Here is a 13,515-nt window from a genome sequence, read left to right as displayed (position 1 = left end):
GTGTGCCTGTTTTCGTATTATACTTTACCTAATTTTTACACTCCTGGTTTTGGCTTACAAATACTGATGGGAAATCCTGCCCAAATTCTGATGCGATCCTGAATGTGGACACATACCATGCATGTTTTTTGGGTACGTCTTGTTGATGGCATGTGCATTTGTCCATGCTGTATAATTGGTTATTTGCCTTTTTCTGATGTATTGACTGTATAGTGGTCTGTGCAGCATGTGGTTTAAATTTTTTTTTTTTTTTTTTTTTTTTTTTTTTTAAATCTGATGTGTTTTTTAAAAAAGTCTAGCGGTGTGCAGCTTGTGGTTTGAATGTGTGAGTGTGGGGTTTTTCTATTTAATAAAAGTGTTGAATTTTTTTTTATTACAGTTATAACCATTTGCAGTTGAAGTACTTGTATTTAAAATAAAGAGCATGTCAGCTCCTTGTGATTTTTAAAAAAAAAAGTGCAAAAAAAAAATTATAATAAAATGTTTATTAAAAAAATGTCCGTAGTATTATTTCATAAAGGTAAATTTAAAACTGGTGTATGTACCAATGGTTACACATGCAATACAGGGTTGGTTGAGGGCTCATTTTTTTTAATAAAGGTTAACCTGTAAAGTATTTTTTTTTTTTTGGGGGGGGGGGAGAGGTTATTTATTTTAAATAAAATGTGTCAAATATATTTTTTCATGGTGTTAACATTAAAAAATTTTGTTTTTTGGGACATGGAAATGAATGGTATAACGTGCAACTTTTTGGGGGGGTTTTGGTGTTCACCTGTATGAACATTTCTGACATCATTTTAGTAGGGTGTTTATCATTGAACATTACCTAGTTCAGGGGGTGGTCTAACTATAGATCCATTATACATATAACAGATAAACCAGGACCGCAGCCGCTGCCCACCAGGACACAGCCGCTGCCCACCAGGACCACAGCTAAAGAGCTAGAAGTAAGTTTTGAAGACCCCAATCTGCTACTTCAATGTGTCGAGCAGATTGCAAGTGTGTCTTTAACTTACAGAACCACCAGGACACAGCCGCTGCCCACCAGGACACAGCCGCTGCCCACCAGGACACAGCCACTGCCCACCAGGACACAGCCGCTGCCCACCAGGACCACAGCTAAAGAGCTAGAAGTAAGTTTTGAAGACCCCAATCTGCTACTTCAATGTGTCGAGCAGATTGCAAGTGTGTCTTTAACTTACAGAACCACCAGGACACAGCCGCTGCCCACCAGGACACAGCCGCTGCCCACCAGGACACAGCCACTGCCCACCAGGACACAGCCGCTGCCCACCAGGACCACAGCTAAAGAGCTAGAAGTAAGTTTTGAAGACCCCAATCTGCTACTTCAATGTGTCGAGCAGATTGCAAGTGTGTCTTTAACTTACAGAACCACCAGGACACAGCCGCTGCCCACCAGGACACAGCCGCTGCCCACCAGGACACAGCCACTGCCCACCAGGACACAGCCGCTGCCCACCAGGACCACAGCTAAAGAGCTAGAAGTAAGTTTTGAAGACCCCAATCTGCTACTTCAATGTGTCGAGCAGATTGCAAGTGTGTCTTTAACTTACAGAACCACCAGGACACAGCCGCTGCCCACCAGGACACAGCCGCTGCCCACCAGGACACAGCCACTGCCCACCAGGACACAGCCGCTGCCCACCAGGACCACAGCTAAAGAGCTAGAAGTAAGTTTTGAAGACCCCAATCTGCTACTTCAATGTGTCGAGCAGATTGCAAGTGTGTCTTTAACTTACAGAACCACCAGGACACAGCCGCTGCCCACCAGGACACAGCCGCTGCCCACCAGGACACAGCCGCTGCCCACCAGGACACAGCCACTGCCCAACAGGACACAGCCGCTGCCCACCAGGACACAGCCACTGCCCACCAGGACCACAAAACGATGTCCTCTTCTGACAGCCCTCCTCCACAGCAACAGCGTGTATCGGTAAGTTAACACAAAATTTTATTTTTTTTTTAAATTTCTTTAAATTAAATTTTTATGGATAACTACATGCATACATTATGTTTCAACAGGAAGCTGAATCAGATGAGGAGCTGTCAGAAGGGGGCGAGACGGGTGGAGAGATGCAAGTGGAGGAGGAACCAAGTGTAAGTAGTGGTGAAACAGTTGCTTCGCACATCACACTGCACCATACACAAAACAGATTACTAAACACCTGCCTACCTTAACTGAGAATTTGTTTCCTTCATTTCAGGCTGCTGCTGCTGCTCCTGCTGCTGCCGCTGAAGGCTCTCCCAGACAGTCCCAGAGTCGGCGGACTCGTCGCCACGGTCGGCCATCAGTGAGTTTTTTTTTTGGGGGGGAGGGGGATTCTATTGGTACTTTAGTATTTCAGTGTACTAATTTGTTTGTTTTCCTTTTTTTTTTTTTTTTTGACACAGGCTTCACAGCGTGCTCCCGCAGAAGAGGAGGATGATGATGATGACATTGACATCGATTGTCTCATCGAGGAGGTTCGCGAGCGGGAGCCGCTGTGGAACATGGCTGACCGCAGGCATGCTGATACCGGTGTCACCCGTCGGCTCTGGGACGAAGTGTGTCGCAACCTGTTTCCAAGGCGGGAGAGCCTTCATCCTCAGCAGCAGAGCAAACTAGGTAAGTATTCACTTTCCAGTGATGTTTTGAGCTGACTGTAATGTATTGCATTTACCATTTTTGGTTTTTTCTTTTGATTCTTGTCTTCACAGTTGGAAAGATTAGGAAGCGGTGGCGGTCACTGAGGGATCGCTTTAAGAGGGAATTCAATGATGAGATGAAGGCCCCGAGTGGCTCTGCAGGAAGGAAGAGGAGCAAATATAAATATGGCCAGGCCCTCTCCTTCCTGAGGCGAACAATGCTAAGCAGAGTGTAAGTATTCTACAGCCCACTAATAACCATGTTAACCTGTCTACTTAGTTTGCTTTCAGTCAGGGCTTTTTCATTCCAATGTATTAATTTCATTTGTTTTTTCTTTCACAGCACCTTCTCCAGCCACCGGGCGCCTGCATCTTCCTCTGCGCCCTCTGGAGCGATCCCTCCTGAGTCCGCCACTGAGGGCCACGTCGGTAGGCCCCACACCTCTGTCCCCTCCTCTGACCCCTCTGTCCTCTCCTCTGACCCCTCTGTCCCCTCCACTTCATCCGCCCCAAGCAGTGGAGCATTATTGCAGGCTTCATTGCTCGCATCTGATGCTGAACAGTTAGCGTTCCCTTTACCCCACCCCTCTGATCCTGCCACCTCGACACCACCATTAGGTTCGTGGCGGCAGCGCCAGAGGGGTCAGGAAAGGAGCTATGCTCCTGAGTTCTTACACCTGAATGCATCCTTCCAAGGCTCTTTCAAAATTTTGGGAGAGCAAGTGACTGCTGGTTTCAACATGGTGCAATCACGCATCAGTGAAACAAGCCAGGAAACCAGCAGTCGCTTGGATAGGCTGCATTCAGCTGTAAGTCCCGATCCGGCCAACCTTTTTTTCCAATCCATGCTCATGAGCATGGAGAAGCTTTCTTTTGAGCAACAGATGCGGGTAATGAATACCTGCCATAATGCTGCACTGCAGGCCATTAATGAATCGACCCACACACCTCACCGCACCTCCACTCCAATTCCACACCAGGCCCCATTTCCACACCATACCCCCCATTACCAAACCCAGCCCCAATACCCACACCAGCAGCATTACCAAACCCAGCTCCAATCCCCACACCAGCACCATTACCAAACCCCACGCCACTCCCACTACCCTACCCAGTCACAATACCCGACCCAGTCCCCACAACAATCCCGGCCCCTAGACCAAATTACTTCCCCAATGTTTTCCTTACTGAACTTTTCTCTTCCACCTACCCCAACACCACCCCCCTCTGGTCAGCCTCTTGGTTTAACCCCCACTTCCACTGCACCCCAAACAAGTAGGGTTTCCCCACCTATCGACGTGGTCCAACCTTCCGGCACATCCTCCTCTCATATCTCCACCCAACACTTTGAAAATTTGTAAAGTGTGTAAATAAGATTCTAAAAAATGTTCTAATTTTTCTATAAAAATGTTGGAAAATATATATATATTTTTTTTGCAAACCAAAAAAAAAAAAAAAAAAAAAGTTAAAATAAAATTCGGATTACAATTCTACTCTTTGTGTGTGTGTGGATTTATTAAGGTAATATAATAAAAAAAGGTTTAATAAAAACAAACACCAGACATGTAAAGGGTATAACATAATGGTTTTACTAGCAAGAAAACCACGCTTTTGGGCCTTTTTTTTGGGGGGGGGGGCAGAAACACTTTTTTTACATAACCAAAACACATGGGAAACAGGTTACACATGGGAAACAGGTTACACAATCATGTCTTGCCACGGGATCCGCCCGACAGGTGAGACAAAATAATCGGCAAACTGGTCCCTCATCCTTGTAACTGAACTTGTAGAGCGAACCGAGCTGCTGCGGTAGTCCCACAAGGTGGTCTCCAACTCTTCATCATCCAAAGAAACGGGCTCCTTTGACAGGACAAAGTTGTGGAGCACCACACAGGCTTTAACTACCTCGTCTATAGTTGTTGTTTTCAGCTTGATAGCCGTCAGCAGAACTCGCCACTTCGCCGTCAATATGCCAAAGGAACACTCCACTACTCTTCGTGCTCTAGTAAGCCGGTAATTAAAGACCCGCTTGGTATGGTTTAAGTTCCGGCTACTGTACGGTTTCAGTAGGTGCAGCGACAGTTGAAAGGCTTCATCACCTACAAAGACATATTCCAGGGCTGGGTCATTTGTTCCTGGCAGTGGTCTGGCTGGCGGGAAATCGTAGCTCTCTCCATAAAGGCAACGACCCATCGGAGAGTTTTTAAACACTTGCGAATCGTTGGACCGTCCATACGCTCCAATGTCCACGGCAAGGAACCTGCAGTTGGCGTCTGCAATAGCCATAAGGACGATGGAGAAATACTTCTTATAATTATAATACTCCGATCCTGTTCCTGCCGGTTTCGCAATCCTTATGTGTTTCCCGTCAACTGCACCCACACAATTAGGGAAATTGCAAATTTGCTGAAACTCTTCAGCACTTCGCAACCAGATTTCCGTGGATGGTTGGGGGATATACTCTGGTTGCAAAGTGGTCCAAACAGCCCGACATGTGTCCTTCACTATTCCAGAGATAGTTGAAATGCCCAGCCTGAACTGATAATGGAGCGAAGTCATAGATTCACCCGTAGCTAGGAAACTTTATAAAAAAAAAAAAAAAAAAAAAATGTTAAAAATTGTTTGTCTGTGCAATTTTTTATAATATGGCACTGTTAATTTTTTTTAAAATGACAGGAGACCCAATAAAACCAGCATGAATCCGGTGTAAAAAAACAGTGGAATGTCCGCCAAGAAAACCCAAATTACATGCTGCAGAAAATAGTGCGCAATATGTCAGCGCAGTATTGTCTGCAGCATGTAATATAACATTCAAAATGACCAATGACAGGAAAAAAGCAGTTGCATGTCATCAAACCCAAAAAACCCCAAAAAAAAAAAACTGCAGAAAATGCAACGCAATATTTCAGCGCAGTATTTTCTGCAGTCTGTTATCTAACATTCAATATGAGCAATGACATTTAAATAAAGCAGTTGAATGTCCGCCAAGAAAACACAAACTACATGCTGCAGAAAATAGTGCGCAATATGTCAGCGCAGTATTGTCTGCAGCATGTAATATAACATTCAAAATGACCAATGACAGGAAAAAAGCAGTTGCATGTCATCAAACCCAAAAAAACCAAAAAAAAAAAAAACTGCAGAAAATGCAACGCAATATTTCAGCACAGTATTTTCTGCAGTCTGTTAACATTCAATATCAGCAATGACATTTAAATAAAGCAGTTGAATGTCCGCCAAGAAAACCAAAACTACATGCTGCAGAAAATAGTGCGCAATATGCCAGCGCAGTATTTTCTGCAGCATGTAATATAACATTCAATATCAGCAATGAAATAAAAAAAAGAGGCTTACCGCAGGGTCACCATCAGCCGCTCCGCCGGTGTGATGGCAAGCCTCATCCTTGTATCCTGTCTTCGGATGACATCCTCCAGTTTTGCAAGCAAAAAATCAAAATGTTCAATCCTCATCCGCACGTAGTTGTGGAATTTGTGTGGATTGTGCCGCAACTCCAGGTACAGAGTGGACTGGACACCCCGGGTCATCCGTAGTTGATTAATCGGATGAATCCACATTCGTCTTCGTCTCCGTTGCTGCAGAAGCATCCTACGCCTTTCCGCTGCCGCCTCCTTCTCCCGCACTATGATATCCAGGCGATTTGTCTCAAAGATAACGTCGGTAACCAAACTAGCAATCCTCCCAAGAACACCTTCCATCGCTGCCACAAAACTAAAACCCACAAAGATGGGCTGTAAATACAGTACTATATAGTTTTTCAAATTTTCCAGTAGCCAATCAAATTTTGGGAGCCTCCCCTTTTAAAAACGGATCCGTCGGAAAAACGGATACAACGGATGGTAAAACGGATACAACGTATGCAACGCATCCAGTATTTTCGACGGAAACGTTTAGCGGATTTGCGACGGATCCGTCGAAATGCTGGATGCGTGGCATACGTTTGTCACCGTTTTTCAATTTTTTGACGCATCCGTTTTTTCGGCAAAAAAACGGATTTGCGACGTAATGCAGTAAACGCTAGTGTGAAACTAGCCTTACAGATATGACTTTTCCGATAAACTAAGCGGCCTGTGTGAACACAGCCTAATGCTTTATCCAGACTTCTGTGGTCTGCGGTTTTCACCAATAGAACATGTTCCTGTTATAATATATGGGGCCATTCATATGTCCATGTTTTCTGTGGATTATGTGTTAGCAAAAATTAAAAAAAAATACAGAGACATGTCTGATTTCTGTCACGAATCAAAATTCAAGTCTATGGGTCCATGAAAATCACAGACAGCACACGGCTGGCATCGGTCTGCAATCTGTCTGCTGTCCGTTTTTAACTCTGTAATGGGTAGTAGGTTTACAGGGGTGTTTTTAGGTTTTACATACAAGAAATCACTGATGGTAAAAGTGGGCACACTGACCGAACGCTGATGGGCATCTGATCCAGAACGTTGATGAAAATCACACAAAAGTGAAAAAAAACCATAAGACCTCAGGTGTACGGCCAGCTTAGAAGCATGTACACAAGGTTTTTGTTGTGGATTAAACACCACAAATCCACATGAAAACTTCTCACACCCCACCCTTTCCATGACAGGTCCGCATGGTCACCCAATTCAAAACCGCTGCAGAGGGTAAAGGCTAAACTGCATGCGGACCTGCAGTGGTTAAACAGCAAATCCTCAGGAAAAATCTGGGGTAATGAACTGGAAATACACAGAGTTAGTGCTGTCAAAGAAAAAAACAAGCAATTGTCAAAAATTTATCAGCAGCCTAAACCAATGGTCCTCCAACTATTGACATAATGGCCAGAAAAGATTCTACGGACGAGGAATAAAGTGCTATATGTGGCACACCTCGCCTAAAATCATTAGCCTCATGTTTCACTCATTTAGGCTGCCGTCACACTAGCAGTACTTGGTCAGTATTTTACATTAGTATTTGTAAGCCAAAACCAGGAGTGGGTGATAAATACAGAAGTGGTGCATATGTTTCTATTATACTTTTCCTCTAATTGTTCCACTCCTGGTTCTGGCTTACAAATACTGATGTAAAATACTGACCAAATACTGCTAGTGTGACAGCAGCCTTAGAAAACATTGAAAGCACCACTCCAGCGTTTTGTGTTTTTATTGCATTTATTGCAGCGCTGGAGTGGTGTCACTAATCTAAATTCCTTGCCTCTAGTATTATACTTACCAGCCGCCGTCTAAGCCGGAGTCACATTAGGGTAGGCATCTGATGCGATATGCTAATGACCCTCGGCTCCTGATCTGCTGTGAGCGTGAGCCAAGTGTCAGTGCTCTGTGCTCCGATCTTCTCGCAAGCTAGAATCGCAGCAAAGGTGCGGAGGAGACAGAAAAAGTAATTTCTCCATCTCCTCTGCTGCCGGTGTCAGTGGGAATTGAACTGCACTTGGGTGATATCTGAGTGCAGTGTGATGTTTCACACGTACCCATAAACTTATATGGGTGTGTGCGATCCGGATTTCGCATGCATCTGCATCATGCTGCGCTTTTTTTTTCTATCCATTCGTGAACCGATCGTAGCAAGAAAAAAATGCCAATGAGAACAGAAGCATAGGATTACAATGGTACGAATGCAATCCGATTTTTCAATCAGATTGCATTCGTTCAATTTAATCGTGAGTAGGAACGAACCTGAGACTTGTGACCGTTATATACGACTTCCGGTCAGTCAGAAGTTGTGGTCATAAGATGGTGACACGTGACTTGAGTGGCACCGGGAAGAGCTGCAGACAGCGCCTGGTAAGTATATGGCCAGGGGCAGGGAACTTACATTAGTGATATCACACCAGCATGTAAACAAAACAAAAAACGCTGGAGCGGTGAACTCCAGACATAATGCCAGAAAAGAAATACAATAAACCAGAACATAACCAGCCCCCTTATACAAATATAGATCCCAGCCACCGAAGTAGCCGAACACAGACCCTTTGGAGAAGATAACTTATAGACTGTTGGGGGTCAAACCGCTGGGATCCGATTGGTAAAATGGGGCACTTTCATGCCCGTTAGTATGGAGCAGCAATGTGTATGCCCGGCCGCAACTTAATTTATTCCCTTATTCCAGCAGATCCATAGAAAATAAGTCATTGTCTACCCTGTGGGTAGGTGATAATGTATCTTCACTGAATCACTGGATAACCCCAGTAAATAGACACTAGAACAGACTATTCCTAAATAAACACAACCCAACCCCCCTGCCCGTACCCTGACTAGATTATCTACAAATTAGAGCAACAGACCACCCCAGAACCGATCAACAGGCAGGCACTACTACATGTATCCCTCAACCAAAATACTAAATAAAGACCCCAATCAGACTATAATAATCTAGACCCCATGGCTAGGCTATCCCTAACAATATACTCCAGAGCAGAATACCCTTAAATACAGACCCCAGAACAGACAATTCTTAAGCAGACCACCCCTCCACCCAGAACATACTAATTAATACAGGCTCCCATACCGGACTATTCCTAAAATACAGACTCCAGAGCAGTCTACCCCGAAATCCAGACCTCAGCTGGGATTACCCCTGAATGCAGATCCCAGAACAGTCTACCTCAAAATACACTCCTGATGAGATTACTTCTAAATACAGACCCCCGGATCCGACTACCTCTAAATACAGACCCCCAGATCACACTACCCCTAAATACAGACCCCCAGATCACACTACCCCTAAATACAGACTCTTAGATCAGACTACCTCTAATTCAGCCCCCCCAGATCAGATTACCTCTAAATACAGATCCCCACATCAGACTACCGCTAAATACAGACCCCCAAATCAGATTACCTCTAAATACAGACCCCCAGATCAGACTACCCCTAAATACAGACCCCCAGATCAGATTACCTCTAAATACAGACCCCCAGATAAGACTACCCCTAAATACAGACCCCCAGATCAGACTACCCCTAAATACAGACCCTTAGATCAGACTACCACTAAATACAGACCTCCAGATCAGACTACCCCTAAATACAGACCCCCAGATCACACTACCCCTAAATACAGACCCCCAGATCACACTACCCCTAAATACAGACCCCCAGATCAGACTACCCCTAAATACAGACCCCCAGATCACACTACCCCTAAATACAGCGCCCCAGATCAGACTACCCGTAAATACAGACCCTTAGATCAGACTACCCCTAAATACAGACCCCCAGATCAGACTACCTCTAAATACAGACCCCCACATCAGACCACCCCTAAATACAGACCCCCAGATCAGACTACCCATAAATACAGACCCTTAGATCAGTCTACCTCTAAATACAGACCCCCAGATCAGACTACCCCTAAATACAGACCCCCAGATCACACTACCCCTAAATACAGCCCCCCAGATCACACTACCCCAAATACAGACCCCCAGACCACACTACCCCTAAGTACAGACCCGTAGATCAGACCACCCCTAAATACCAACCCCCAGATCAGACTACCTCTAAATACAGACCCCCAGATCAGACTACCCCTAAATAAAGCCCCCCAGATCACACTACCCCTAAATAAAGCCCCCCAGATCACACTACCCCTAAATAAAGCCCCCCAGATCACATTACCTCTAAATACAGCCCCCCAGATCAGACTACCCCTAAATACAGACCCCCAGATCACACTACCCCTAAATACAGCCCCCCAGATCACACTACCCCTAAATACAGCCCCCCAGATCACATTACCTCTAAATACAGCCCCCCAGATCAGACTACCCCTAAATACAGCCCCCCAGATCACACTACCACTAAATAAAGCCCCCCAGATCACACTACCTCTAAATACAGCCCCCCAGATCAGGCTACCCCTAAATACAGACCCCCCAGATCACACTACCCCTAAATACAGACCCCCAGATCACACTACCCCTAAATACAGACCCCCAGTTCACACTACCCCTAAATACAGACCCCAAGCTAAGACTATTCCTAAACACACTTCTCCGACCAGACTGCTAAACCCAGACCACAGACCAGTCTATGCCTAAAATCCAGACCCCAGGCCAGAAGTGCAGATACCGTTCCTTACTCCTGCGCTCCCCTCACTTTCTAGTGGCACTGTATAGCCACATCCCAATGCCGGACGTTGCCAGTGGCGGTGCCCAGGATTTGTGAGAATGGTGACTTGCCTATTTTTGTCTGACATCTCCTCTTCTAATGTTCATTGAATTACATTCTCCAGAAAGTCAGAGCAGAACAAAAAAAAGGCAAAAGTAAACGGACAAAAAAACCTAATACATGGAAACACGTCAGACAGATGAGATGTTTCTGGGAAGAACAGTGCAGGTGGGGATGGCGCCCGGTGGGGATATGGATGGTACCCTGTGGGGATGGGGATGGCACCCTGTGGGGAAGAGGATAGCCCCCTGTGGGGATGGTGCCCCTGTACAGGTGGGGATGGCATCCCTGTGGGGATGGGGATGGCGCTCCTGTGCAGGTGGGGATGGTGCCCCTGTGGAGATGGCGCCCTGTGGGGATGGTGCTCTGTGGGGATGGGGATGGCGCCCCTGTGGGGATGGCGCCCCTGTGCAGGTGGGGATGGCGCCCCTGTGGGGTTAGCGCCCTGTGGGGATGGCGCCCCTGTGCAGGTGGGGATGGCGCCCCTGTGGGGTTAGCGCCCTGTGGGGATGGCGCCCCTGTGCAGGTGGGGATGGAGCCCTGTGGGGATGGCGCCCTGTGAGGATGGGGATGGCGCCCTGTGGGGATGGCGCCCCTGTGCAGGTGGGGATGGCGCCCTGTGGGGATGGGGATGGCGCCCCTGTGCAGGTGGGGATGGCGCCCTGTGGGGATGGGGATGGCGCCCTGTGGGGATGGGGATGGCGCCCCTGTGCAGGTGGGAATGGCGCCCTGTGGGGATGGGGATGGCGCCCCTGTGCAGGTGGGAATGGCGCCCTGTGGGGATGGGGATGGCGCCCCTGTGCAGGTGGGAATGGCGCCCTGTGGGGATGGCACCCTGTGAGGATGGCGCCCCTGTACCCTGCAGCAGCTCTCGGGTCCTGACACAAGTTCTCTATGAGATTTCTCCAGAAGAGATGTCACACAATGGAGACCACTGCGGACGTCTCGGGGCTGAGGAGTAGGTGACAGAGCGGCGGCAGAAGTGACCGCAGCACCTTGTATCATGGAGGACCTGGCAGGCTGAGCACTACTAATCCCAGCACACACACCTCCCTGCCATACATGCTGCCTCGCACCAGCCGCTTCCAGTTACTACAAGCTGTGGTCACAGGGAGAAGTGAATGTCAGTGACAGTAACGTGTCTGTGCCCGGAGCAGAGGCAGTCCCCGCTACTCACTGCCGTAGTTAGGGCATTACCTTGTGTCCGGACCCCACGGCTCCAGCGCTCTCGGTACACGCAGCTTCCAGTCACAGGAACTGGGGGAAAACACGAAAGGACGTGACAAGTTTCCCCGGCCGGGAGGAGAGAGGGGAATGTCCCGGCAGTGGGCGGAGGCCGCGGCTGACAGCACGGTACGTGCCCCAGTCACAGGCTGCACTGTCACCGGCGGGGCGGGGGCTGCACGGGTTAACCCTTCACTACGTGACAAGCACTGGGTGTTATTACAGCGACTACTACTCATAAACACTCGCAGTCACCGGGGGCTCTATTAACCCTTCCTGCTGGGACCGGTTTTTAGGGTTTTTGCACTTTCTTCCCCTTCTGCCAAGAGCTATAACTTTTTGTGGCCGTAGTTGTGAGGGCTGTATTTATGGACCAGGTGTAGTTCGGATTTATACCATTCACTTTACCGTATAATCAGGGGCTGGCTGGCAATTTTCAGCCTGGGGGGCAGTCACAAGGCAGTGGCCCTCGAGTTGCGGTGGCCCTCCTTTTCCCTGCTTATATCTGGCCACTGCATTAGGGTATGTGCACACGTCAGGATTTCTTGCAGAAATTTCCTGAAGAAAACTGGAAATTTTCTGCAAGAAATCCGCATTTTTTTTTGCATTGTTTTCCCGTTTTTTTCGCGTCTTTTTTAGCATTTTGCAAGCGTAATTAGCTTGCAGAATGCCAAAGTTTTCCAAGCGATCTGTAGCATCGCTTGGAAAACTGACTGACAGGTTGGTCACACTTGTCAAACATAGTGTTTGACAAGTGTGACCAACTTTTTACTATAGATGCAGCCTATGCAGCATCTATAGTAAAAGATAGAATGTTTAAAAATAATAAAAAAAATAAAAAAATGGTTATACTCACCCTCTGCAGACAGCCGATATCCTCAGCGGTGTCCGTTCCTAGATGGTGTGGTTCAGGACCTTCGATTACGTCGCGGTCACGTGAGCGGTCACATGACCGGTCTCGCGACCAATCACAAGACAGCGACGTCATCGCAGGTCCTGAACCACACCATCTATAGGACCCAAAGCGGCAGCATGCAGCGGTGAGAGGCGGGAACACTCCGGGGGCCATCGAAGGTGAGTATATGACTATTTTTTATTTTAATTCTTTTTTTTTGACCAATTATATGGTGCCCAGTCCGAGGAGGAGAGCCTCCTCTCCTCCACCCTGGGTACCAACCGCACGTAATCTGCTTACTTCCCGCATGGTGTGCACAGCCCCGTGCGGGAAGTAAGCAGATCAATGCACTCCTAGGTGTGCGGAATCCCCGCAATTCCGCATTTTTAATGAACATGTTGCTTTTTTTTTCCGCAATGCGATTTTTTCGCGGAAAAAAATGCAACATTTGCACAAAAAATGCGGAATACACTGTAAATAATAGGAGGCATATGTTAGCGTTTTTTTCGCGTTTTTATCACGTTTTTATAGCGAAAAAACGAGAAAAAACGTGAAAAATACTGAACGTGTGCACATGGTCTTAAA

General features: G+C 47.0%; 2 protein-coding genes across 2 annotated transcripts in view; one reads left to right on the top strand and one right to left on the bottom strand.

Moving 5' to 3' along the window:
• The window catches only part of VDR (vitamin D receptor), a 194,086-nt gene extending 181,928 nt beyond the window's left edge, over positions 1-12,158 (bottom strand). The window contains exon 1 of the mRNA XM_077297888.1: positions 12,009-12,158. The gene's annotated coding sequence lies outside the window, so the exon portion shown is untranslated. The remainder of the gene's footprint in view (positions 1-12,008) is intronic.
• Positions 1,869-4,053, top strand: LOC143818480 (uncharacterized). Its single transcript, XM_077299778.1, has 6 exons — positions 1,869-1,954; positions 2,044-2,118; positions 2,226-2,312; positions 2,413-2,626; positions 2,719-2,878; positions 2,990-4,053. Exons 1-6 carry the CDS (start codon positions 1,910-1,912, stop codon positions 4,005-4,007), a joined length of 1,599 nt encoding a protein of 532 aa, XP_077155893.1. The 5' UTR covers positions 1,869-1,909; the 3' UTR covers positions 4,008-4,053.
• Positions 12,159-13,515: the final 1,357 nt, after the last annotated feature.

This window comes from Ranitomeya variabilis, chromosome 3, assembly GCF_051348905.1.
Source record: "Ranitomeya variabilis isolate aRanVar5 chromosome 3, aRanVar5.hap1, whole genome shotgun sequence".
Lineage (NCBI taxonomy): Eukaryota > Metazoa > Chordata > Amphibia > Anura > Dendrobatidae > Ranitomeya > Ranitomeya variabilis.
Note: the sequence above shows the minus strand (reverse complement) of the source record. Positions and strands in the feature narration are given on the sequence as shown.